Source organism: Ictalurus punctatus, chromosome 16 (genome assembly GCF_001660625.3).
Source record: "Ictalurus punctatus breed USDA103 chromosome 16, Coco_2.0, whole genome shotgun sequence".
NCBI lineage: Eukaryota > Metazoa > Chordata > Actinopteri > Siluriformes > Ictaluridae > Ictalurus > Ictalurus punctatus.
The window spans coordinates 1,786,519-1,811,866 of NC_030431.2; the positions used below are offsets into that span (position 1 = coordinate 1,786,519).

A 25,348-nucleotide genomic window follows, 5' to 3' on the forward strand; every position below is an offset into this window, starting at 1 on the left:
AGAAGTCTGCACAAAGAACCAGCACGTACCAGCCAGAAGATCAAAATACACCCTTTTTTTCCCCCAGTGACTCAGTAATATTACCTTTTTATGCCTGAGCCGTTTCATTTAGTTGGTTCATGAATGGCGTTTTAAAGAATTCAATTATGAAAATTCTAAAAGGAAATCTGTTTGACACAATAACCTCCAACACATGGATTTCAGCTTGCTCTGCATCAGACGGGGCATTCAGCAAAGCAAATCTAATTAGAGTACGGAGGCCACGCAAGGGTGCCCTTCAACATGCCACGTCATCGGCGGCTCGTATTTAATCACGCCTTATCAGCTTCCTAAGAGCAGAGGAACATTGGGGACGGCGGTCATGCTCACGCCCCTATCCCTAATTTTATCTGACGGGTAGTGATAAATGAACTGCTCTCCCCGGCACAGGGCTCTTGTCTCCGTCGTCTGCATGTTTACTGGATCCCACGCTGGGGGAATTAATGAAGGTCAAGTGGAAAGGTGATTACTCCACAGACAAGTCCAGCGGTACACACGTCTACAAAGTAATTCCCGTTTCCGTAGGTCACTGGGGGGGAAAAGTGACTTTATTAACAATTAATATTCATTTCGCAGTGATTTGACAGTTTTGGGAGAACAGCGATGTTGAGCAGGTCTTTCGGTTCTTCGGGTTACTGACTGACATGGCGTTATAGAGCAGTCGCGCTCACACAGACGGACTGGCGAGTAGTTTTAAAACGATCCTTAATTTGCTCCATTTCCGCCTTACGTCAAAACGTCTGACGTTTGCTTCTTTAGATTTGCACCGGGTTAAACCAGTACAGGAAGTGTGTATACGTTCTGGTTTAAGGAAGTAATGAAACACTCGAGGGTGTGCCGTTAGAGCCGTCTTGAATCCGAACTCCCCAATTGTACATGAGAACTGATTTGGAGGCTGATGATGATGGTGATGATGATGTACTTCAAATTTGTTTTAAACACAATATTTGAATCTGCTCTATTGTGACCTGTTTATATACAAATGGGTGTTTGTGAGCTAAGCTACGAGCGACGGTATGTGAGACCTGTGGAAGAGAGAAGCCGTCTCTTGGTTGTTGTTGTTTTTTTTTTGTTTTTTTTTCCCTTCATGCATTACACCTTGCACATTCAGTCTGTTCAGATTTTCTACATGTGGGTGTGAATCTTGGTGGCAGCGATGCCGAGATCTCTGAATAGACCAGGAGGTCTAACAGTCGGGTATAAGAACATGTCTAATAATAAGAAGTGAAAGGTGAACAGCTTGACCCAGCTTAGACGGCACTGCGCTTTAGATTTCCGTCTCTACTAGCAACGGGATCTGTATTCCGAGGTCCCGCTATGCTACTGCACCCCTCCGTTCTCCGGTGAATATGCGGTGTACAAGGCGGATGTGTGATTCATCGCCTGTAGCTCACCTCAGAGTCAAACACTATGGAGGAGGCAAATACACCTGTAATGCATCCGGGCATGAGATGTACAGGGCTGTATGGTAGAGGCAGACGCTACGGAGTAACAATGCGCTCGCCGGTCAGGAGAACGCCATCGACGCCGTCAACTATTCTGGGTTCTCAAAGTTTCTCATTCCGCACTCACGAATCACTCACATACGCGTCTGCTGTAACTGTCTTTCTGTCTGCCTATCAATATATTAATCTTTGCTCATTTTCATGAACGGTGCCACAATTCTGGAGGACAGACTAGCTGTCTGTCCGTCCGTCCGTCCATCCATCCATCCAATAGCTGTCTGTCTGTCTACTCGATCAGTCTGTGTCTATATGTCTGTACACCTATTATATAGTGACCTGTGTGTTTCATGAAGGGTGCCAATATTTCTACAGCGCTCTCTCCATGCTCACTCTATCTATCTGTCTGTCCATTTATTATATATTGATGTTTGCACACGTTCATTTCTGAGGGTCTCTCTCTCTGCTCACTTTCCTGAACTATTTCTGGACTGTAGTCTGTCTGTCTGTCTGTCTGTCTGTCTGTCTGTCTGTCTATCTTTCTCTCACGGTGCTCATTTTCATGACGGTTGGCAATATGTTTGGAGCGCTGTCTGTCTATGTATCTGGCTGGCTGCCTGTCCTGTCTCTTTGCTAATGTTCATGAATATTTCTGGACATCTCTCTCTCTCTCTCTCTCTCTCTCTCTCTCTCTCTCTCTCTCTCTCTCTCTCTCTCTCTCTTCACATTTTCATGAAGGGTGTCAATTGAGCCTTTTTTCACACATTTTTTCTTGATGGAGAGCGAGAGCTTAGCCCTGCTAGCCCGTTTACACCGTCTACTTGTGAATGAACCACAATGCAAGCTGATTCGTTAACAACTTTAAAAAAAACAAACAAACCCCAGGAAGTGATTTAGCAGAATGCACAGATCTAAGAGCAGCATCAAGAATTTAGCTGACTTCAGAGCTGTCCATTCTCCCCTCCCGCCGCCTTTCCTTCTGCCGCACCGGAACCGCCTGCTGAGACCCGGGAGCCCGAGTGCTTAGGCAAAGGCAGTAAAGAAGCCAGAGAGATTGATGGCTAGCATGTCTAAAGCCAAGACTATAACATCTGTGCGAGAGACAAATGGACTGAGAGAGAGAGAGAATCCGAGAATTAGAGTTTGCACTCACAAAGCAAAGCTTCATTAATCCTATCTACAATGCCAAACCCCTTAGGAGTCAGCAAGCCGGAAAAAAAAAACAACCCCAAACACATCCATATTCAAACAAACACACTCGTACCGTGGACTTATCGTGGCCCTCCAGAGCAGTGTCGAGATGGCTTCCACATTTCAAAGTCACGCGCGTTAAATTGGCTGCTTGGGGAATTACAAATGCCAGCGAATGAGTGAATGTACGCAATTAATTTTGGGACATTTTTGCAGGGAGGGAAGAAAACCGAACGGGCAATCACAACACGCCAATTTGCAAGTTTGTCAGCTGAGGGCCAACCCCGAGGAGAGCTTCTCCAATCAACTCCTTATCGTTTGCGATTCTCATTCGTGATGAGACGCCGCGTCTATACAGAGACGGCGAATGCGTCCAAGCTAATGAAAGATATTGGAGAGAGAAAGAGAGAGAGAGAATTTAATAACCGGTTTCCTTTTTTTTTTTTTATGGTTTTTAATATGAAAAATACAATACACGCTCGATGTAGATTTGGACTATTGGAATTGAGCTCCAAGGCCAAGAATAAGGGAAGCTTCTAGCGAACGGTTTTGCGCCGTAGGAACGAAATCTTCACACCCTCACCTCGTAAACACCTCGGTTTAGTATCACCGTTCGTACAGAAGCCATTTAAGCAAAGTCTTAAAACTTGACAAATAAAATCGGTGTCTTGAGACGTTCTTGGCTAACTAAAAGGCTCCTTAGCTTCCTAAAACGTTCCACTTCCTTCTCTAAAAGGGAAACGCTCTTCTCAGAAGCCAGACACCTGGGGTTTCTCAAGGATTGTTTAGATAGTTTAGATCAGGGGTGTCCGATCTCGTGAAATTGTAAGGTTCTATGGAGGACATTTACCCCCCCCCCCCCCCCCCCCCCCCAATGTTAAACATAGAACCTTTAGGATACTGAAGAACCCTTTAGTTTGCCGGGTTTAACCTTTTTAAGACCGGACCGACCAAAACTGGTAACCGTTATGTAGATAACGGACCCGGGGCCTTCTGACCACCGGGTCCGGTGCAACCGGTGAAGTGTGATCGCTGTCACGGGCCCGGGGTTTGCTTCAAGCGAATACGACGGTGTGGTAGAGATCCGCTCTCGGCAACGCATGCAGAGTGAAGCGATCGTTTCGACTCGTCACAGTAATTCCCGTTTCAAGTATCCTGATGGCGAGGAAGGGGCTGTTATGGTCAGCAGAGGAGACTAACCGCTGTACTGATGGATAAAACCAGACATTAGGACCGGAACACTTTAATTATCTCGCTTTTGTGGCGAGAACGCTCGCCGAGGACGTCACGGAAAACACGTATCTCTTGCCAGGCTGAACGGCTTCTAGTCTGGAGGTAAAAAAAAAACAAACTGTAGCAGGCATGTTATTTACCACTTGAGTTTTGGTATCACAGGAAAAGAATTTTTAAAAAAAAAAGCAAACGCACGAACCTAGTCAAAAATGTCCGCGTGCAAACGTGACGTCTGGAATGATTCGTGATCATAACACTCGTAATGATCATAACGTGTGAGGGTGAACGACTCGACGTGCGAAACGGACGACCCCGAACGGATGGGCGGGTAAGAACGTAAACCGGGTTACGGGATGTTTTCCGCCGTCATCGTGAACGCAACGGACTTGTGACGTTAGGCGAACCCTGACGGCACTGCTCGTGAGAAAATCGAGCATCCTTCTATACCTGTATCCCAGACAGAAGAATGCGGATTAAAAAAAAAAAAAAAAAAAAAAAGTCAATGTTCTTCAACACGACGACTCAATTTCTCTCTGTCTTAAACCCTGTACCTCACTCTCGCTTCACGATGGGATTTAAATCCTATTTTCTGCCATCACAACTGATACATCCAAAATTACACGCCTAGCCACTTGTTCTGCTGCCGCTGCTCAATAGTATCGTATCGACTGCGGTTTGGCTCTCGACAGGAGAGATAACAAGTTCCACATGATTGCATAAAACCCACAACAGCTTCCATCAAAAGCTCCGCTGCATTTCTATTTCCTCTGAGCCATGCACTGAGGCTTTGCAGGATGATGGGGTTTGTCTCCCTTCTTTCAGAGCAATGAAGCCCGACATCTTTAAAACATTTTCCAGGAAATGCAGATTTTCTATGTTTTTTTTTTTTTTGTTTTTTTTTGGATGTGCAGAGAGAAGGAGAAGTCACATAGCTCGTAAGTGTTTACTCACACAGCAAAGTAATGATTCTGCCTAGGATGCCTGAATTTCCTCTGATCTTAAACACAATTAGAGTCTGCTGATTAGCCACGCGGTGGACCAAAAGAGGAGCAGTGCGTTTGCTCAAGGTGTTTCATTTTCGAGAGTTATTAGCTTCTTGACCGTACAGAAGAGTGTGACAGACTGGTATAACCCATGCTAATTAGTGTCCCTCTGAAGCTCGAAAAGGATCACCCAGCATTGTAGACCAAATAAAACACATAAATAAATAAATAAATAAATAAACGCACACATTGCAGATTACGAGAAATGGCCGACCTGAATTTCAACCCCATATCCAAGATAGACCGTCACAAAGTAGGTGCAATCCATAGCGGATTCGAACGAATCGGAGCTCGGCGGCATCTCGATGTAGCCCTCGGCATCTGTTAAGTTCACGCTGCACTGACCTGGAAAAGAAAGAGGCACATGCAGATAAGCCAAATAGACATACAGTTAGAACTTCCATCTGGCGCTTCCTGATCCTCTAGAACAGGGGTCACCGACTGGTGGAGCGCAGTCCAGATGCAGACCGGGAAAGTGAACTAGTCGATAATGGCTAAGTATTAAAAGGCTCTCTGTAAGAAAGGAAACTAAATACTAAATACCTCTGCTGTAAACATTCTTTCACGTGTATTCATATATATGCTTTGGTTGCAGTGGATCTGAACACTGTATGTATTAGTGGTCCTCGTTCTGATTATACTGTAATAGTATAGTATAAAAGTTTGTTCATGGGTGGGTGAAGCTTAAAAAAAATGACCACGCTCGCTGTCGCAGTGGATCTGAACCCTATCTCGGGAATAGACGAGGTCACAAGGTGGAAATACACCCAGGATGGGATGGCGGTCCATTCCGGGGCATCATGCTTGCATATTCATTCACACTTCTGGGCAATTTAGTGTAGCCAATCGACCTACCGGTATGTTCTTGGGCAGTGGGAGTAAACCAGAGAACCCAGAGGAAACCCAAGTGGAAATGGGGAAAGCATGCGAAACTCTACACAGGCTGCAACCCAAGCTCAGTAGCAGAGCGCACACGCTAATGTTACATACCTTGTTCTCTCATAGTGCTAATTACCGTCGTGGTCTGGATGATGCTTGTTATGGTTGTATCTCCATCCACGTGTGTGGGATTACCCACGCTGCTCTTCCCTGCTGGCCGAGGTTCTTTTTTTGTCAAATCCACCCTGGGAGACGGTTCAGCTTTTGGTGAAACTCTTTGTCGTCCAGTTCTTAATTGACTTGCTGCCTTAACCACTTGACCTCCCAAGACCTCCACCTTGCCTTCTATCCTTCTCTTGCTTGGCCTATTTTGGCCTATAGAGACAAGCTTCCCGGGACTGGTAGGACTGACTGTCGTCATGACCGTGGTAGCGATGTCCGAGAAAGCCGGTGCGTCTTCGTGAGGAACCACGCGAGTCGCCCCGAGTGGATCTCCAGGTTCTACGTAAGATAGTCTCGGGGAGGTCGGGTGAGCCTCCGCATGATCGCCATCTCCGAAAAACTGCTGGTCTCCTTCGAAGCCCTTCGTGAGCAGAGCGCCGCGGAGGACCTTCAGGTCGGGTTGGGGGTCGAAGCTCGGTGGAAACGCTGCCGCCGTCTCGTGGAGCTCCCTCGTGGGGTCCTGTTTGCCGGTGATGGGGTTGAGCTCTTGTTCCAATTTTGATTCTTCTCCTTCGTCGCTTGGTCCAACGCCATCATCTGAAAACGACAGGATCTGGTTTTATGGTGAAACGCTACAAGTGGATCATTGTTTAAATCTTATGCAGGGAAATAATAGTGTTAAATCATTCATTCTGGACGACACTGGCGCAGTTCAGACTGTAATCAATGATTTCAATTATTATTAAAGCCGTTGAACTCGCTTTAATTTAGGGCAGCGGTGGCTCCGTAGTTAAGGCTCTGGGTTACTGATTAGAAGGTTAAGATTTCAAGCCCCAACACTGACTAGATTTCACCGTCGGGCCTTCGAGCAAAGCCCTTAACCCACTCTACTTCACGGGTGCCGTATCAAGCCGACCCCGTGCTCCGACCCCAACTCCCTAACAAGTTAGGACATGCGACGAAAATAGAACTTCACCGTACCGTTCGTGTATATGTACACGTTAATGAAGCCTTTCTTCTTCTAACGCCACCTTCAAGATGACATTTTGGGTAACTTATTATGTTTTGAGCTTCCATGCCGAGCCTATTTAAGCAATACCCGGTTCATGACGTGATAACGGCGGTCACATTTCAGCCTTACTACTACACCGTGGGCTTTTACAGCAAGGAGAAAAAAAAAACAAAAACCTCATGCCAATCCAATGTGTCTTGGATAAATGATTCTCCTCTAATTTAGTGGGTTTTAAAAGACAATCTGTACACCCAAAATCCTCAGATGTCATTCTAAATGTGCAGCCTTTTGAGACGTAACACGATTGGATGCGATTTTAAAATGCGGTATAATAACCACAGCTAATAAGCGGAACCGAACAGCACAGCGAGAAACCAGTCAATGTAGACAGATTGCCACGAGAAAGCCTTGTTGGAAAGGTTTCATGCTCCAAACGGGGAGGGGGACAAAAAAATAAAACCCTTTAGGGGACCCTTGCTTCTTTTTAAAAAAAAAAAAAAAAATGCCCGCCCTCCTCCCACGTCCCATTAGAGAAAGTGAAGAATTTTCCGTTGAATGAGTCATGATTAGAGAACACAATAAAGCGCGTGCCGGAAAGCGTTTATCGTTCGCACCTGCAGCAGCTGAGATATAATCACGGAGCCCTTAGGATGAGGATGCTTACCGCGAAAAGTGATGCTCATAACAAGAAGCAATTGGCAGCCTTGTAAAAACATTTGTCTCTCTCGCCGTCCTTTCTCTCGTTTTAAAATACGATACCAGCTGCGTTGGGAAAGATCTCGTACGTGGTCGACTGACTCGCAAACATCTACGTATAGCACGACTCCACGCTCTCGCTCGTACCCACCTCCGCCAGTTCCGCTTGTAGACACGGATCGACTTTTTAGCACTAGGAAATGGAATTTGGGAATAAAAATCCAGCCAAATAAAAAGTGATACAACCAAACCAATCGCTGTCGCTACGGATTAAACGCAAACTCCAAATAAAGCCGTCGGTTGATTGGATCATTAGTATGATTAGTGATCATCTTCCATCTCTATTTATTTATTTATTTATTTATTTATTTTTTACATTTTTTAAATATTTTGTCTACTAATTAAAGTGCTGCTGTGGAAAGACGAATCGTAAGAGGTCTAAATTTTTCCAGCCGTAAAATGTTTTCCGTTTTAATCGACTACCGATATTTGACACTCCTTGTTTGATATTGTAAATGAGATGCGCACACTCCTCCGTCCAAAGACAACCGAATCATCTGTACATAAAGCAGACTTCGATCTCGTCCGTCTTGAATCGGATTGTGATTAGGGGAAAAAAAAAAATAAACGGTGAATTTATATCTGATAGGAGGATGCGAAGGAAAAAGAAACGGACAGCAGGACATTTCGAATCGAAAGTAACGTTCAGTGAAAGACTGCGAGGGTTTGAGACGCCACGTGGTTCTGAAATACTGCGCGCCGTATGCAGATGTACACGATGCCGCTGATTTTCTTTTCTTTTTCGGGAAAATAAATGGCTTGCTTTTAATTTCAGTTCAAAAGGATGCATCGCTACTGCTCAGAAACTTTTCAATCGGTGTGGGGGTGGGGTGTGTGTGTGGGGGGGGGGGATTGAATCTTTCATTCCGTGGTAATTTTTACCTACACCCAGGCTTTGAAGTAAAGCGAGGCAATAGAACAAGAGCCGCCTCACTCCTCTCAACAGTAATTATCTGAAGTTAAAGTGCAACAAGACGCGGCGTATTTCTATAATTATTGTTCGAGCTTTTGGCTTTTGGGGTTGAGCGATGCGCCGTTACACATCGCCTTTCATCTTTTCCATATTAATCTCCATTAGTAGGCCTCGGAGAATGTTTTCTGATAGATAGCGTTCTTCGCTTTCGCATGGGATCCAGAACGTCGTTCCGATTGTTCGTTATGAGAAACGAGCGCCTCGGTCATACGCCCGGGAGAAAGCCGCGCTACGTCCCGCCGCGTGACGGAGGGCGTGTATTTCGGCAGGCGGTACGGTAGAGGATATGATCCCGTTTCTTTTTCTGTTCCATCAGACAACCAAGCCCCGCTACACACTGTCCACTGTAGGGCATCATACACACGTTCAAACCCAGGGGCGATGAAGTATAGCCACACCATCCACCGGCATGGAGAGGAAACAGGAGAACCCTGAGAAAACCCACGTGGACACACGAAGAGCTCCATACGGACAGGAACGTGAGCTCGGGATCAGATTGGGGTGGCACACTGTCGGGCGGAGCCTCCGTGTTTAAAATTCGGCGAACAGTCGCCCTCGTTTTCTTTGTTAACGTTAAAATCCTGCCAAGGATTCACTGAGACTAAGTGAGAAAACCATATTTATTTATTTATTTTTTTTTTTTTTTAAAGGATTTTGTTCCTGACCAAAAAAAACTAGCTGGCGCACACTGGGGATCCAATCACGCTGGTCTGGTTGTAAAGAAACCTGCAGTTTATTTTTCATCGACCAGGCAACCCTTGCATCATAGCAACTGCAGGGAGACTCGCGCCATGGAGTTGCAAAAGGAAGAAGCAGTGGAGCTTGCCTTTATGAAATTAGCGCATTTTTATGGCCGTACTTATATTACACTATAATAACTGTCAGGCGTAAAGATATAAAAAAAAAAAACAACAGCAGGCTGTACGTGCGCATGAAAGGGTCATTTTCTCACTAGCGATACCCTTTCGGCCATTCTCATGAAGACCGGCGTCGTTATTTTGCTGAGTTGTTCATGTGTTTACGTGTTTGGAGCGGGCGTGTGCTCATTACGACCAAACCACACGTTCGATTAGATGCGTTTCGTTTCCTTGTATGTGGTCATCGATTATCCCTGTCGCTTACGTTTATCATTGCGGGGGGGGGGGGTAGTATCCATGTCGGACCGTCTACGACAGCGGAAAGTGAGCCAGATACCCCTGCCTAATTTATCCAGATGTGTCGGTGTGTACGATTGGGAAAAGCTGCACCTTCTGACTGGGAGAAATGACCTAGCACAAGAAATAGTAAGAAGTAAATAAGATTCCGCGAGAGATTTTCAGGGAAACGGTTGATGAGCTTAATGCTAGTAACAGTAGAAGATAATTAATTCTTTCCTGCTTCGGGAAGCAAGCAACAAGAAGAGAGATCGAATTTCTGCCTGAAAAATGCGGCACCCGTATACCACATGCATGGACGTGTTAAAGATCTAGATGGAAAATATCTGAGAATCCGACGCGGAAGTGGCGTGCTGGCCAAATGCCAATTTAAATCCGCTCGAGCTGGTCGAAGAGGACGAAAACGGAAACTGTAGAGAAGCTAAGCGCTCCAACCAAAGCTATAACCTAGGTTCAGTTTTTTATTATTATTATTATTATTATCAACAGCACCGTGGTTATAATGCGTTATAAACTTGATCTATTCAGCTGCACTGGTTCAAAGCACCAGCCTGAAAAGTTTCCCTCAAGCCCCTCGGCGCCGACTCGGCTTTCGAACAGACAGCGCTCCCTAGTGCGCTCTGACACCTCAGTTGGCGCACGTTTTCGGGATGACGGGACGCCGCAGACAGGAGGAGATGAAAGGACCGAGTCGACACACACGGCGAAAGAGTGAGCTCTCCCAGAGCGAGGGCTCCATTTGAAGCTCTGACACAGCGCAGTGGTGGGGGACCGGAGACGTCGAGAGTTGTGAGGATGTCAGAAGAGCAGCGATCCGTATTTGTCAGGGAATCCGGCGAACTTTTGACGCGATTTAGACGTTTTAAGTATGAAGCGCGCGGAACGGGATCCGATAGGGCGCGCCGCTGTTGGAAAACAATCCACGTCGGTGGCGCGATGAAGAACAGCGTCTCCCTCACCGCCCCGACACCGATTGATTTATTTCCCAGTAGCGGCGTTCCCCGAAGTGTGGAACGACTACGAGACCGGTTCACGGCGGTCGTTTTCTCTCTCGCCTGCCTCACGGTTCCAAGAAACGAAGCGCTAACACTGTAGACTCTTTCTTTAAATGTTGAAATACGCTTCTTCTCGCAGAGAAACGCCACGTCGATGATTATACGATACAGAACTAGCGATGTCTTTCTGTGTGCTCGTTTCCGAGTGCGAGTAAGAAAGCCGTCGCCTCGAGATTGGGACCAGCTGTACGATCTGGTGAAGGCAGACGGTGAGTTCCGTCTCACTTTGTAAAAAAAAAAAAAACGTCCGCAAGTGACTCTCCTCGTCGGGTTTTGCAGGAGGTAGCCGTAGCGTGCGCCGGATGACCTTTGATGGAAGGAAAGCAGCAGTCGACACGGTTTAGCGGTTTCTTTACCTGCTCTAATAACCCGTCTTTAGACAGCAGAGCCCTCTTACGATGTTCCTGAAGGACACCGAGCACTCGTCGGCGACTCACCAGGAGGTGACACTTTCCACATAGTGCTCGAGAGCCGTCATCGGACTCGATCTCGAACATGGGACCGTTCTCTTCTGCAAATTCAGACACGTTTCTAGGTTTACTAATCTGCTGCAACGCCGGTACCTTTAACCGGGAACGCCGGGCTTGTTCCCAGCGTGACACGTTTGAACTCCGGTCCTCGACTCGGAAACTTCGAGCTGGAGGTGTTCCACAAGACTGCGAGGACTTTCGACTAGTCCGCGTGTCCTCGGCTGCAGACGGTCACTCTGATGACTGAACTCATCTTTAGCAAAGAAGTCCTACCTGGTGCCGCATCCCGACCCCCGATCGTCAAACGACGCGCACGTGTCTACGTAAAGACGGGTCGCAGAAATATCCCATCGCTCACGTGGATCGTCTTCCGCCGCTAGATCCGGAGTACCCAGATCCCTGGGGTGTACAAACTTTATCGCAGTGGTATCGGATGATTTTTATCGCCGTCTACAAATGCATCCGAACGGATGAATCCGCGTTCTATCGTTCATGTTCGGAAATGAAGGACGAGTTGCTTCGATCGCATTTAATGAAAATACCTGCGACGCCTATTAATTATACTGAAGTGGAGCCCGAGGCACGCGGGATTCTAATATCTTTCCTGCGAATGTGATCTATATCTCCGAGGTTACGTCTGCGTGGTCGGCGGCACGGATACGGGCGCACGTTTCCGATTTTACGATTAAATTAAACCTATCGCTGTGTGTCCTGGCTACAAAGAGCGGTCCCTGCTATCTGGCCGCACGCCGGCATTTTGAAATCGTCCCTTACGTCGAACGCCGTCTGAAGTACAGGTCAGCCGGCAGCATTGAAGCAGTAGAATGAGTTCTTTCTTTAAAAGAAGGGGTTGGACCAAAAAAATAAATAAAAGAGGCCAAGCGAGGTTTGAAATGGCTAGCTCCATTTAGAGCCGCTAAACTATCGACTGCAGAGCAAACATTAATCACAGACCTCGACACGGGCGAAGGTCTTGTTGACGTGCTCTGACGGGAAGGAAACTCTCTCTGGCAGCTTTATGCTGTCAAAACACAAACGCGCTCGACACCCCCGGTGATTTTTTTTTTGAGTAAATAGTACTGTAGATGGCCACGGCTCTTTTCAGAAAGGGGTTTTATTCGAGGTGACTGCACTCGTGGAGGTAAACGTGCCGAGCCGCTGAAAGAAATCCGACCAATTAGATTAAATCTCCTTCGGCGCCGGGTTACAAAAGCCTTTACGTTCATTTTCTGCTTACACTCCTGCTCAGAAAAAGGGGGTAGGCTGCTCTCATCAGTGTCACGCCGCCGGATGAAGATGCTTGCCTGCCAGAAAGATGCTGTAGTACTGTAAAAGGAAAAAAAAAGGAATTGGGCAGCAGGTCGTTAACGGAGCGAACGGCCGTGACATTTAAGCGGCGCGTCTTCCAGTCGGACGTGTAACACGGTCAGGCTAAAACCCTGCAGCGGGGCGAATAGCACTGTCTAATCCTGCAGTCTGGAAAAGTAGCTGAGGAAAACTGGGAAGTAGTTAGGCTGGGGGGGGGATGGGGGATGGGGGTGGGGTGGGTGGGGGGGTAATAATCTCACAAAATAATACTGATGACCAAATTAAACTGCGATTTGAAGAATTCCGGACGGAATAAAATGCTTCAGTTATTAAAACGTGACGCTCTTCCGCCGTTTTCCGAGAGGTCTCGGAACCCTGCTCGTGCGCCGGTTTCTGTTGAACACGGCAGCGATTTCATGTGACCTTCAGATGGAAAAACTTCTCCATCCACACTTCCCTGCTTATAAGTCTGGCTTTAAAAAAAAAAAAAAAGACAATTTTTGTCATCACTCAAGTAATCGATCCTCAGACAGTGTTGATTGTCAATCTTAATTATCCTTTACAACTCAGACCATATTAATTAGCATTTTGAGGTGTGTGTGTGTTGTTCGGGGTAAAGTTTGGCTAGTTTCTTGGGATTTTTCACAGCCAGCAGTCTGGAGTTGAGCCCGGGTGGCGTGAAAGGAGAGGGCCAAGCTGGTTTGATTTGACCGTAAGTTTTACGGAAACTCGGATAACCCCTCTTTACAGCCGCGGCGAGCCGAAAAGCATCTCGCGACACGTCGGAGCTGACGGGCTAGGACAGCAGCAGGTCATATCCTCTTTCACTAACGTCTCGAGAAGAGGAATCTGACGCTGCGCTGCGCAGAGGTTCACCGAGACTGGACGGTTAAAGATTTGAAACGGTGTTTTTTTTTTTTTCTTTCTTTCTTCTTTCCTTCGGCTCAGACCGCAGCCTATCGATTTCAAGTGATTACACAGAGTACGACGTCCTCTCGGATCCGTGTCTGTTATCAGTCTATCAGTTATCGCGAATCCACGTGTGAACTACTGTAGCATTAGTGAGGATGGCCTACTTTCTCGATCTTTCTCTCTCTCTTTTTTTTTTTTCCTTTCTGAATTCCTTCGGAGGACGAACGAGAGGTAAACGGACGAAGCGAATCAAGTACAAATCCCACGGATGGACAGACCAAGTTTCGTAGGGTTTAAACGTCAGAAACGGGTCTTTTCTGTTTACCGTGATCGGCTATCCGAAACGAACGGTGGTCTTTCGTCGAATGCGTGCGAGAGTACGAGAGGCACGGGTGAAGGTATTTCCGCTCGGATCCAGCGCGCCGTGATCCCGGTGTGCTCATTTTTCTGTCAGACCGTGCCGAGACTCTAAACTCATCTCGGTCACCTCGGAGCTCAGTCCGAGGCCATTTCGGGAAACGCTCCGGCGTCACGTCCTGTCCTCCAGCTGGAATGGTTTAGGACGTAGCTGGGTTCGAATACTTGTCCACGCTTATGCATGCATGTATCGGGCCAGCGCCTGAGCAGCAGAATGGGGATTTCTTCATTACGTGGCGGCCGGTCGAGCCGCCACGCCGGCCGCATATCAATGCGCTCATCAACGGGCGCTTTTACGTGACGGGAGCGCTAATCCGCTGGCCGAGCCGCGGTGGAGTGGGGCGTCTCTCTGACGCCGCGCTCCTGATACCCAGGCCTTCATTATCTTATTATTCTGAAGAGGCAACAGAAAGAGAAGGAGGGCAAAAAAAATCAATATTCACCTTTCTCTTGTCTGAAGTGCAACGGCGGTGGAACAGTCCTTCCCCTGCCCTCTGTCTGAAGTTTCACGTGGCGCACGAGCGGTAAGCGATGGCGACGCAGACGAGCGGTACCATCCGCGCAGTAATTAACCCGAAGACGCTGGATAAAAGTAGATTCATTTAATTAGACGAATGTGGTGGGAGGATATGACACGGTTTAGTGAAAGACCGAGCTCACTTAATGACTCGACTTCAACGGAGCATGTAATTCTTTTTTTGCATCTTATTCAGGAGCTTGTTCACGTCAAATCGTTAATTATCCTCGTAACGTAAAGGTGACCGTTCTAGTAATAAGGGCGAGAACCGTTCGACCGTGTCGACTCGAGTTGAAACGAAACATCCTTCAGAAACACGGACTATCAAATCGGAGCGGCGGGAACGTGGAGACTGCCAGGGCTCACCGCTCAGTGAGACGGACGGACTGGGAGATCTGTCCGGGTTTAACCCTGACGCTCGTATGTTTTGGACCGTGAGCAGATCCTTTCTCTCTCCATACTTTATCCTTCAATCACTTTTGTCGAGGTTGCAGAACTTCCGTGGCTCATCTCTGTATTTCTTTGCGAATCCCAATTTGGCTTTCCGATTAATTACTGCTGATGAGTGGTTTGCATCTCGAGGGACGTCATCCTTGATCCCCCGTCCTGTGGCGCTCGTTGAGGTCGTTGACTGTCGTTTTTAGGTTTTTCTTCCCGGCGCTCACAACGTTTTGTCATCAGCTGCTTTTGTTTTCCTCGGCCGACCCGTCCGGTGTCTGTCGCTCGGTGGCTTCTTTCTTTTTCCGGATGTTCCAAGTCGTCGTATCGGCTACACTCGGTGTTTCTGCAGCGCAAAAAAGATTTCCCCTCTTTTCTCGGCTTCGGAACGGCTTGCGTTCCGCCCATGGACCGCTCCCCGATCTTCATGTTGGTTTATCCTTTTTAAAACCAGTGCAGTCTTCACGGGCAAAAGCGACGGCTTAAAACGTTCCCAGCTGTCTGTCGTATAAACAGTTCATCTTTTGATCGCAAATCCGCTCGAAGTCTCGCCATTCCGGTCGTTTCGGAGGGGGCTGTATAAGCTTGTAAGCTCTCAGAGATGTCTTTCGTCGTCGCACCACCATCGCTGACGTCGTCTCCGCGTTAAACATGCCGTGGCATTTCCAATCATCTCTGAACTTCAGAAGCGGCGAGACATCGCCCTAAACGTCATTAAACACTCGACCTGCATCCATTAGCATTTATATTCATAATTACAAACAAGGTCCGGTAACATCACCATGTATCTCAAACCCGGCAATTTACTGTTACAAGTGGCATTTTCTTATCACGGAAAGGTCGAGTCATGCTCGCACATGCCCCAGTGCACTGTGCTGCAGGATATTTGCAACGGGAAGGGGGGAAAAAAAGGCAAGGAGGAAAAAAAAATCCCCATATTTCACCCACAATGGCTGTCAGAATCTGCAATTTATTGTCGCCAGGGAGAAAATTACATGCTGATTGGGAATAAATAGATGTCATTAGCTTCGATAGCCTCCTATTCTCCTAATATCCTACACCTGTGCTGAGGTGCACGGAATCGGAATCAGTTTCGCCGTAGAGGAGGCCGTGGATGAGGTCGGGGTTGGACAGTGATGGTGATATTATTGATGAGGAATGATCCGATGTTTTCTCGCTGTCCTGTCGTCGTGAAGCTGTGCGGAATTCAGTGGAGTGGAAATGGAAAGGTCTGGACAGGGAGAGGGAGACACAGACGGAGACAGAGGCGCGCACAGACGGACGGAGAGAGAGACACGCACGCAGTCAGAGAGAGACACACGCAGTCAGAGAGAGACACACACACACACAGACAGAGAGAGAGACACACACACGCAGTCAGAGAGAGACACACACACACAGACAGAGAGAGAGACACACACACGCAGTCAGAGAGAGACACACGCAGTCAGAGAGAGACACACACAGACAGAGAGAGACACACACACACAGACAGAGAGAGACACACACACACAGACAGAGAGAGACACACACACAGACAGAGAGAGACACACAGACAGAGAGAGACACACACACAGACAGAGAGAGAGACACACGCACAGACAGAGAGAGACACACACACACAGACAGAGAGAGCGACACAGACAGAGAGAGAGACACACGCAGTCAGAGAGAGACACACACACACACACAGACAGAGAGAGCGACACAGACAGAGAGAGACACACACACACAGACAGAGAGAGCGACACAGACAGAGAGAGACACACACACAGACAGAGAGAGACACACACACAGACAGAGAGAGACACACACACAGACAGAGAGAGCGACACAGACAGAGAGAGACACACACACAGACAGAGAGAGAGACACACGCAGTCAGAGAGAGACACACACACACAGACAGAGAGAGCGACACAGACAGAGAGAGACACACACACACAGACAGAGAGAGACACACACACGCAGTCAGAGAGAGACACACACACGCAGTCAGAGAGAGACACACACACGCAGTCAGAGAGAGACACACACACACAGACAGAGAGAGACACACACACACACAGACAGAGAGAGACACACACACACACAGACAGAGAGAGACACACACACACACAGACAGAGAGAGACACACACACACAGACAGAGAGAGACACACACACACACACAGACAGAGAGAGCGACACAGACAGAGAGAGACACACACACAGACAGAGAGAGACACACACACACAGACAGAGAGAGACACACACACACACAGACAGAGAGAGACACACACAGACAGAGAGACACACACACACACAGACAGAGAGAGCGACACACACACAGACAGAGAGAGCGACACACACAGACAGAGAGAGACACACACGCAGTCAGAGAGAGACACACACACACAGACAGAGAGAGCGACACAGACAGAGAGACACACACACACACAGACAGAGAGAGACACACACACACAGACAGAGAGACACACACACACACAGACAGAGAGACACACACACACACAGACAGAGACACACACACACAGACAGAGAGAGACACACACACAGACAGAGAGAGAGAGAGGGGGGGACTGAGAGAGAGCGAGAGATGCCCTGCACACCAATTTCAGAGTTTCATTATGGTTTCATATGAACTTTATCCGGTATCGAACATTTTACTCTTAATGTGTCACATCCATTTTCTTCTCTCACAGGTATAACACACTCTCACACACACTCTCACACAGACACACTCACACACAGATGTCTGCTGAGCAGATGAGATACTAAACAGTGTGTCTGTCAGGCCTTGTTATCTTCTAGGTGCTAGACCACATCATGATTTCTCACCTTTCACATCTCTCTCTCTCTCCCTCTCCCTCTCTCTCTCTCTCTCTCTCTCTCTGTGTGCACTTTGTCTCCATCATTCATGTTCTGTTCATCACACCATCTCTTTGTTGGAAAGCCAGACGCTACCTCATGAAGCTTCTTGCTATCTGGAGCTTACAACCAGACACACCGACCTCTAAATGCTAACACTAGACTTGTCACTCAAAAATTTGCCCAAAGAGTAGCCTTAGTAAACACAGAGAGAGAGAGAGAGAGAGAGAGAGAGAGAGAGAGAGAGAGAGAGACTGTCGCTTCAGATCAGAAAAAAATCATTACATACATTTAATATATTTAAAAGTCAATGTGGCACCAAACTCATGGAATCACACGATTGTTTATTTGCATGATGCCATTATACCGATTATCCGCCTTTACAACGCTGCAGAAATGTTCTCCACGCAGGTGGAATAGTTTGAGAACCGTGCCTTTGAAATGAAAAGGCACTTGGCATGTTGTGCATAATGGATTCAGAGCAAAAGGAGAGGGGAAAAAAAGGTACGTTACGAAGGCCTGGATGAAGATCACTGACAGGGAAGAGAGTGTATAGCGTGACGTGCGGCCATTTTAATAGTCCGGAAGCATGTAACGGCGAAATTGCTTTTATACGCTTTGGCAGGTAGATGTCAGGGAGCAGCGCCTGGCAAGGCCCTGTGAGTACACACGTCTAAGAGCATAAACGTGGTAAACAAACGTGCTACCCGCCCGACGGGGCCCCGCAGGAAACACAATATTGGAGCTGACACTGATAGATGAAGCACCCGCTCTCAGGTGTGTTCGCTAAAGCCCTGCGGCGGCCTGAAAACGCGGGGGTTGTTGGGTTGGGGGGGGGGGGGGGGGGGGGGGGGGGGTATGTGTGTTTGTGTGGGCTGTACTCACTCAAAAGGCACTCTAGGTTACATCTAAATATAGAGTACACCTAATCTTCGAAGGAAACCCATCAGGTGCCAGATATGTGATGATCAGGGTGCTAGATTTAATAGGCCTTCATTAAGGAAGCAGGAAGTAGCACAGGTGCATCTTCATTACAACCGTCCTGCTTCTAAAACACCCCTCGTCTCGTCGTCCGGCGCCGTTCTGAAAACGTCGACAGAGCTCGAAAGGCGCAGGTCACGTCGCGAGCCGCTTTCGGACCGAACACAACAGAGGTCGCGTTTCCAGCCGTTCCCGCTTAACGCCTCCAAGCGATGCGTTATGATCGCTTAATGAAGCTTAAACAATCCCGACCGTGAACTCGGCAACGCCGCTTACAGGACGCGCAATCCGCGACGCGAGAATGCCACCGAGCAGCTTTATTTGTACCGAGGTGAGATCAGGTCCTGGGTACAAATTGGGTACTGACAGATTGCAGTCCCGTTTAATGGAGAAATATGGAGGCCCCTGGGGGAGAGACAGACGGATGGCTTTATGGGGGATCGTACAGCCAGCCAGCCATCCCTCCCTCTGCGTGTTATAGGCTGTGGGTTACAAACTGCTCCACAGACTAGCAAACCAGCATTTAATGTCGGCTCACCGCTAAAATCATTCATGGATCAGACGTTGGCGTACAGCGCTACGGTTTCATTTACTGCGCGGACAGCGTATCGGTTATGCTCGGCTATAAAACAAAACATCTATTTGGGAATGGCAGTCGATCACTCTGTGAAACGCCTGTTCTTTTTTTAAATCTTTACTGCTGGGAATTAAACTATATTCCGTGCAGAAACGAAATCCAGCGGCCGTTTTTCAAAAGGCAACCTTTCCTCCGATCGCTCGTGTTTTACGGGGCACAAAAAAAACACACCAATCACTTCCCGTAACGACGCACGAGGTGCTAAATCCACTGGAAAGTTGCTTCTAAAAAGGTTGCGACGGATCAGAAAAGCCGACGCAAATATCAACAAAGCCGTACAGGACCTTAACGACGGGCGAGATGACGGTACGCTATTGATTACGCGACCAAATCCATCACAAACCTTCCGTTAAACGGACACACAGTACATCATACGCAAGGAATAAAATGCTACCTTTAAGTTTTATCCGGTTTTACCTCACGAGGGTATTTCCTGTTATCACTTTCACTATAGCAGCTATAAACGGTTGACTTGTAACCAATCCTATCTTTTCACTCTCGACATTAATACAACAACAACAACAACAACAAACAGTCATTAGTGTTGTAGAGAAACCGCAACGGGTGCGCCGGAAAACGGTTACAAAGTGCCGACACTGGAGACTCCTTCCTTGAATGCTAAACGAACACTTCCTATATACATCAACCGTTATGATGACGTGGCGGTCCTCGTGAACGAGCTGTTACGATAAAAACAATAACGTATTAGAACTAAACTTGCCTCGTGAGCGGAACTACCGTCCGAGCCTCCCGATCAACCCGACTCGGAGACGTCTCTGTCTTAAAAACGCCGAGAATTCGAAGAACGGAGCTCGTGAACGGCGGAGCTTTCGCGGTTTGATTCCGTGGACTGCGTTTCAGACGCCGGCGGTAAGGTCGTCCACTCGTAACACTCATCTCGTGGACGTCGGCGAGGTTTACCGACGGATAATGTTCCGCGCACTCGGAACGAAATAAACAAAAAAAACCGGCGTGAATGGAAAAGCTTTAATGGAGATGATGTTTAGCAAATTGGTAAATGAGATTAATCGTGCACTTGATCATGGATAAACATTTTTACTGAATAACTAAACGGTATGAGACGCGCACGCGTAGGTGGTGCGCCGGGACAAATATCATTATACGTTTATAAACAGGGCTGTGTAAATGAACGCGCTTTTTTTTTTGTTTGTTTGTTTGGTTTTTATTTATTTTAGTTTTTTTTATTTCCGCAAGCGCCTGTTGACTCTGAAAGACTTGTTGCGTTGACACAATTCCGTAAGTGATGTGTAACAATTATCAGAGGGGCCGAGTTTTAAAACGCGTCCCTTCCCACACGCTGGCCAAAAACAACAGATTATATATGCACAAAAAAAGGGTTCAGATGAGGGGATGCACTTTCAAAAGCCTTGTTTACAACAGCCTGGTTGCTGCGGTCCCAGAGTAATGCCGCAGTGTGTCACACAACTCGCTTTTACACACACACACACACACACACACACACACACACACACACGCTGTCAGCCTGATCAGGCCGATTGCAGACAAGCCCAGAGGGGACGGTTTTGCAGAGGCCCGCTGGTGACGAGAAGGGGTGGGTGGGTGTGCGTGCGTGTGTGTGTGTGTGTGTGTGTGTGTTATGTTACACTGCGGATGTACTTTGCTCTGCAGAATGGAGCAAACTGCAAAAAATATTCTCACTTTTCCTGCTATCCTGTTGGGATTGTGTTTCCGGGTGGTTTCACAGACCATTAGTCAGCCATAAATGTGTCACCAAAGTTTAATTTTTTTTTTCCCGTGGTTCAAATTTACACCTGCAGTCTACCCAACCCTGCCGCCGCCGACTGTTTTTGGACCCGCTGCAGCTCATTAGCGGGTATATTACCGCTGTTTAATTAATGTGAGCGGATACCAGTGCTACACTGTGCTTTTCAAGACCGGTTGAGCATGATTTTGTAAGATTTATGCCTGTCTAGGTGTCATGCTGCTATCATTTGAGCTGAATAATAACCCTCGTGGCATGCCAGTTATATTTATTACCTCATTCCTGGCGTTATCAGGTGATATCTTTATTATGAGCAGCGGTATGGTTGCGGCGGTCCTTTAAGATTATTACTCGTCAAACTGTACGAGACTGCAGGAAATCTTGTGCAGATTCAATACCAAACTGGGCAATAACGTGTCTTCATTATGGACATTGGCACCATTGGTAGACGTTTGTAGACATTGGTAGACATTGGCACCATTGTAGACATTGGTGGACATTTTAGGCAGTGGTGGATACTGGCACCATTTATAGACATTGGTGGACATTTGTAGACATTGGTGGACATTTGTAGACATTGGCACCATTTGTAGACATTGTAGACATTGGTGGACATTGGCACCATTGTGGACATTGGTGGACATTGTAGACATTTGTAGACAGTGGTGGACATTGGCACCATTTGTAGACATCGGTGGACATTAGTGGACATTTGTAGACATTGCTGGACTTTTGTAGACATTGGTGGACATTGTAGACAATTGTAGACATTGGTAGACATTGGCACCATTGTAGACACTGGTGGACATTGGTAGACATTGGCACCATTGTAGACATTGGTGGACATTAGTGGACATTTGTAGACAGTGGTGGACATTGTAGACATGGGCACCATGAGTTTTGCCTCCTCCTATGCCATCTTCCTATTGTTGGATTTTTGGTAGCAGCACTCACTGAGATTTTAATCACAAATCTCTGACTCTGACAGAACTTTGCCATCGGCTGTCTTTCGGCACAATAGTCAGGTGAAGTTTTCTAAAGATCGCTTCCAACCAAATCGTTCTTTTACGATCTTTTCCCGAGCTTATCTACGACGGCAAACGACACGGTGACGAAACTCTTAAGCTAGTTAGCATGTAAGCGATCGACACGGTAGCGGTCGTTACAGTAAAGTTACGTATGAACACTTTTAACAGGCTTGGCTGCTGAGAATCTGATTTTGAATATCGTCTCGGACGCTGAAACGTCAAACTACGATCAAGTCAAGCTAGTTTTCTGCCCGCTAGCTAGCTGCGGAGTTATGTGCTAGCATTACCTTCAGATCAGTGACGTTGTAGTATAACAGCACGACGAGTCCGTTAATAACGTACGTACGTCAACAGTCCTCCGATTTTCGGTGACCTTCGGGGGTCGTATTTCACGCTTCAGAAACTGAGCACGTAGAAGTTTTTAGCGAAGCACAATCCGAGTACCGGAGGGAAGCGGAAAGAAGACATGGTGCGTTTCCGTTTTGCGTGTCCGTACTTATTTGCGTTCTTTCTTTGGGTTAATTTGTTGCTAGACGTTTTGGAGATTTCCAAGCGTCGTAGTTAATGAATTACGATGAGATCTTTAAGGGTACGGGATATGAGCTCAAACGATGGCCCTGTGGACTGCGCCGTTCCGGGATTCGCAGAGGATGATGGTACCGGAGGAGTGTTTCACACGGTAGTCATCTTCCTTCCAGTGTTTTTCCTGAAGCTGGGCGTGTTACCAAGAAGAAACAGCGTTAGGAAGACCGTACAGAGCGTAGACCAGGCAGGGAGCCGCTTGCCGACAGCGACAGGATTGCGCTTTGCCCTCTGGTCAGGGCAGGGGGGTTAGAGATCATGTCCTGGGAAATAATAAAGATGATCAGCAGTCGCCCCTCCCTGGAGTCAAGCTAGAAATGTCAGGTCATCCAGGGGGGAAAGAAACCCATTATTGCTAGTCTGCTTGAATTCCTTAGCACTGTGCAGGAAGGACGACTTTATTTACCCCCATCTCTCTCTCTCCGTGTGTGTCTCAGACCGCCGGGGAATTCTCAAAGGCTCCTCAAAGCCTGTTAACCTCGGAAGGTGCCGAGCGAGACTCGCTCCTGACCCGGTGTTCACCCACTGATAAACAAAAGCAGAGGAAAGAAAACCCACTTCGCCTCGCACCTGCGAGCGTTTGTTTTTCCTCCGTATTTACAGTGTAATTGCCACAAAGCAATCTTTCCATTAATCCGGCGCGCTGAGAGCCGAACGCAGTTCAACATGAGTACACACAATCTGTTGCGGCATGCTGATTGCACTCGGTTCTTAATTAGCAGGCTTGGCGTGCCCTAGCAAAGTTCAGCCTAATGCACTGAAGTGGTTAGTGCACCGTTCTCGTAATAAACGCAGCTCGTCTTCAGCGGCGCCGAGAGAGAACGCTTGGTTCCGTCCGTCGCCTTCAAACAGACGATCACGCGCGTACGGGTCGTTCCAAACAGGGCACGAAATAGCGGACAGCATGGAGAAGCCGAGGTGCGCCCGACGTTCGGGTTAATAGACCTCGCGGATTTCACGGCAAGATACAAACTCTGCGCAGTGTCTTGCGTAAGTATTCACCCCCCTGGGACTTTTCCACATTTTCAAGCGTTACAACGTGACGTTCGCCTGGCTTCGATCGACACAAAACAACCCATAACTTTAAAATAAATAAATACAAAATTTTAAAAAGGCCTGCGTAAGTATTCACCCCCTCGAGTAACTACTTATTAGGACGGCCTTTTATTTTTTTTTTTGAAACGGTCATAGCAGAGGTATGAGAACTTTTAACGAGGAAATGGCGAATCAGGTACGGATTAAAACACGACAGCGCGCGCCCTTGTACGTTTTTATCCGTTTATATTCGCCTCGACGGCGTGACGTCCGTGAAACGAGTTCGTTCCCGTGATCACTGACGTTATTCCAGAAATAAACAGTCACTCGTTCACCGGGCTCTCGCTCTCTCGAGTGCCGACACCGGAGACTCCTTCCACACGTGATACGTTTGAGGAAGGTGCGTTTTCTGGTTTACTGATACGTGACGGACATTTCTATCGCGTGTTTAAGACGCCTTTCCGTACGGATTTGCGCGCGTAATATCATCCGGAGTACCTTTTGGATGAATGACTGCGATCTTTATTTATTTATTTATTTTACGGATTATTTTGTACTTGTAAACATGGTCAGTGACTGACTAAATGACTCTTTTTGGTGGCACTGACGTCTGCTCTTCTTGGATGGATTGTTTTCCCAATCCACCCCAACTAACACCAACCCCAAAACCCTCCTTTCCAAACTAGCCTTTATTTTAGAGCACATGATTTACACTGATTGAGGCAAAGGCACACACACAGAGAGAGAGAGAGAGAGAAGGAGGGAGAGAGAGAGAGAGAGAGAGGGGTGTTTTGAATAATTCATGGGATTTAAAAAGGACAAAAGAGTGGAGGGGGGGAGTGACAACTTGTCAGAGATAAAGCCCAAGAACGAAAGAGATGGCGGAGGCGGGAATGAAAAGCGTTGTGCAAACAGAGGCCGGGTAAACAGGTGCACCTTCTGCTCAGCAGGAGCGCTCCATTTATTTGTTTATCTCCTCACCTGTTTTTCTTTGGGCTTCTTTATAACGTGTCGCAGAATGTTCCCCGGACATCTTTGTGCACGCAGTCAGTCACAGACTCTGTGTGTGTGTGTTAATGTTTGTGCCAGATAGAGGTGCTCATCAAGGTCAAGGATATTTTCTCCCTAATACACCCACTCCGAGAGACGCATCAGTCCAAATTCCTGTTTAATATTCACCCCGACCACTGAGACTCCTCACCTCGGCTCACGGGCGCTAAAGGCAACGGCGCTATCGAAGCGTGAACTGAAGCGCCCTAACGCCGACCCTCGATCCTCGCTTGACCTCCTCAGTTCGGCGCGTGAATATAACGACCTTGTCATGTCGCATTAAAAAACGGACCGGCGAAATCTTTCTCCTCCGTCCCTCGGCTACGCGCCTGACCGCGAGCTCACGGCACGTCGACGGTGACTCGTCTCGCGCCGTCTCATGGGGTCTAACCGGAGAGACGTTATTAAACGCACGGCCTATAG

The 25,348-nt window shown here is 47.6% G+C and overlaps 1 protein-coding gene and 1 long non-coding RNA gene across 3 annotated transcripts in view; one reads left to right on the forward strand and one right to left on the reverse strand.

Annotated features, from left to right (window-relative positions):
- Positions 1-25,348, reverse strand: part of sez6a (seizure related 6 homolog a) — a 109,409-nt gene that overhangs the window by 49,521 nt on the left and 34,540 nt on the right. For both annotated transcript variants that reach the window (XM_053687096.1, XM_017488961.3), the window contains exons 2-3: positions 5,939-6,586; positions 5,163-5,293 (exon numbers count right to left, since the gene is read on the reverse strand). In XM_053687096.1, the coding sequence (XP_053543071.1) occupies positions 5,163-5,293; positions 5,939-6,586 (779 nt within the window). The remainder of the gene's footprint in view (positions 1-5,162; positions 5,294-5,938; positions 6,587-25,348) is intronic.
- LOC108276889 (uncharacterized) overlaps positions 1-25,348 on the forward strand; it is a 121,548-nt gene that overhangs the window by 21,330 nt on the left and 74,870 nt on the right. The gene's annotated exons all lie outside the window — the stretch shown is intronic.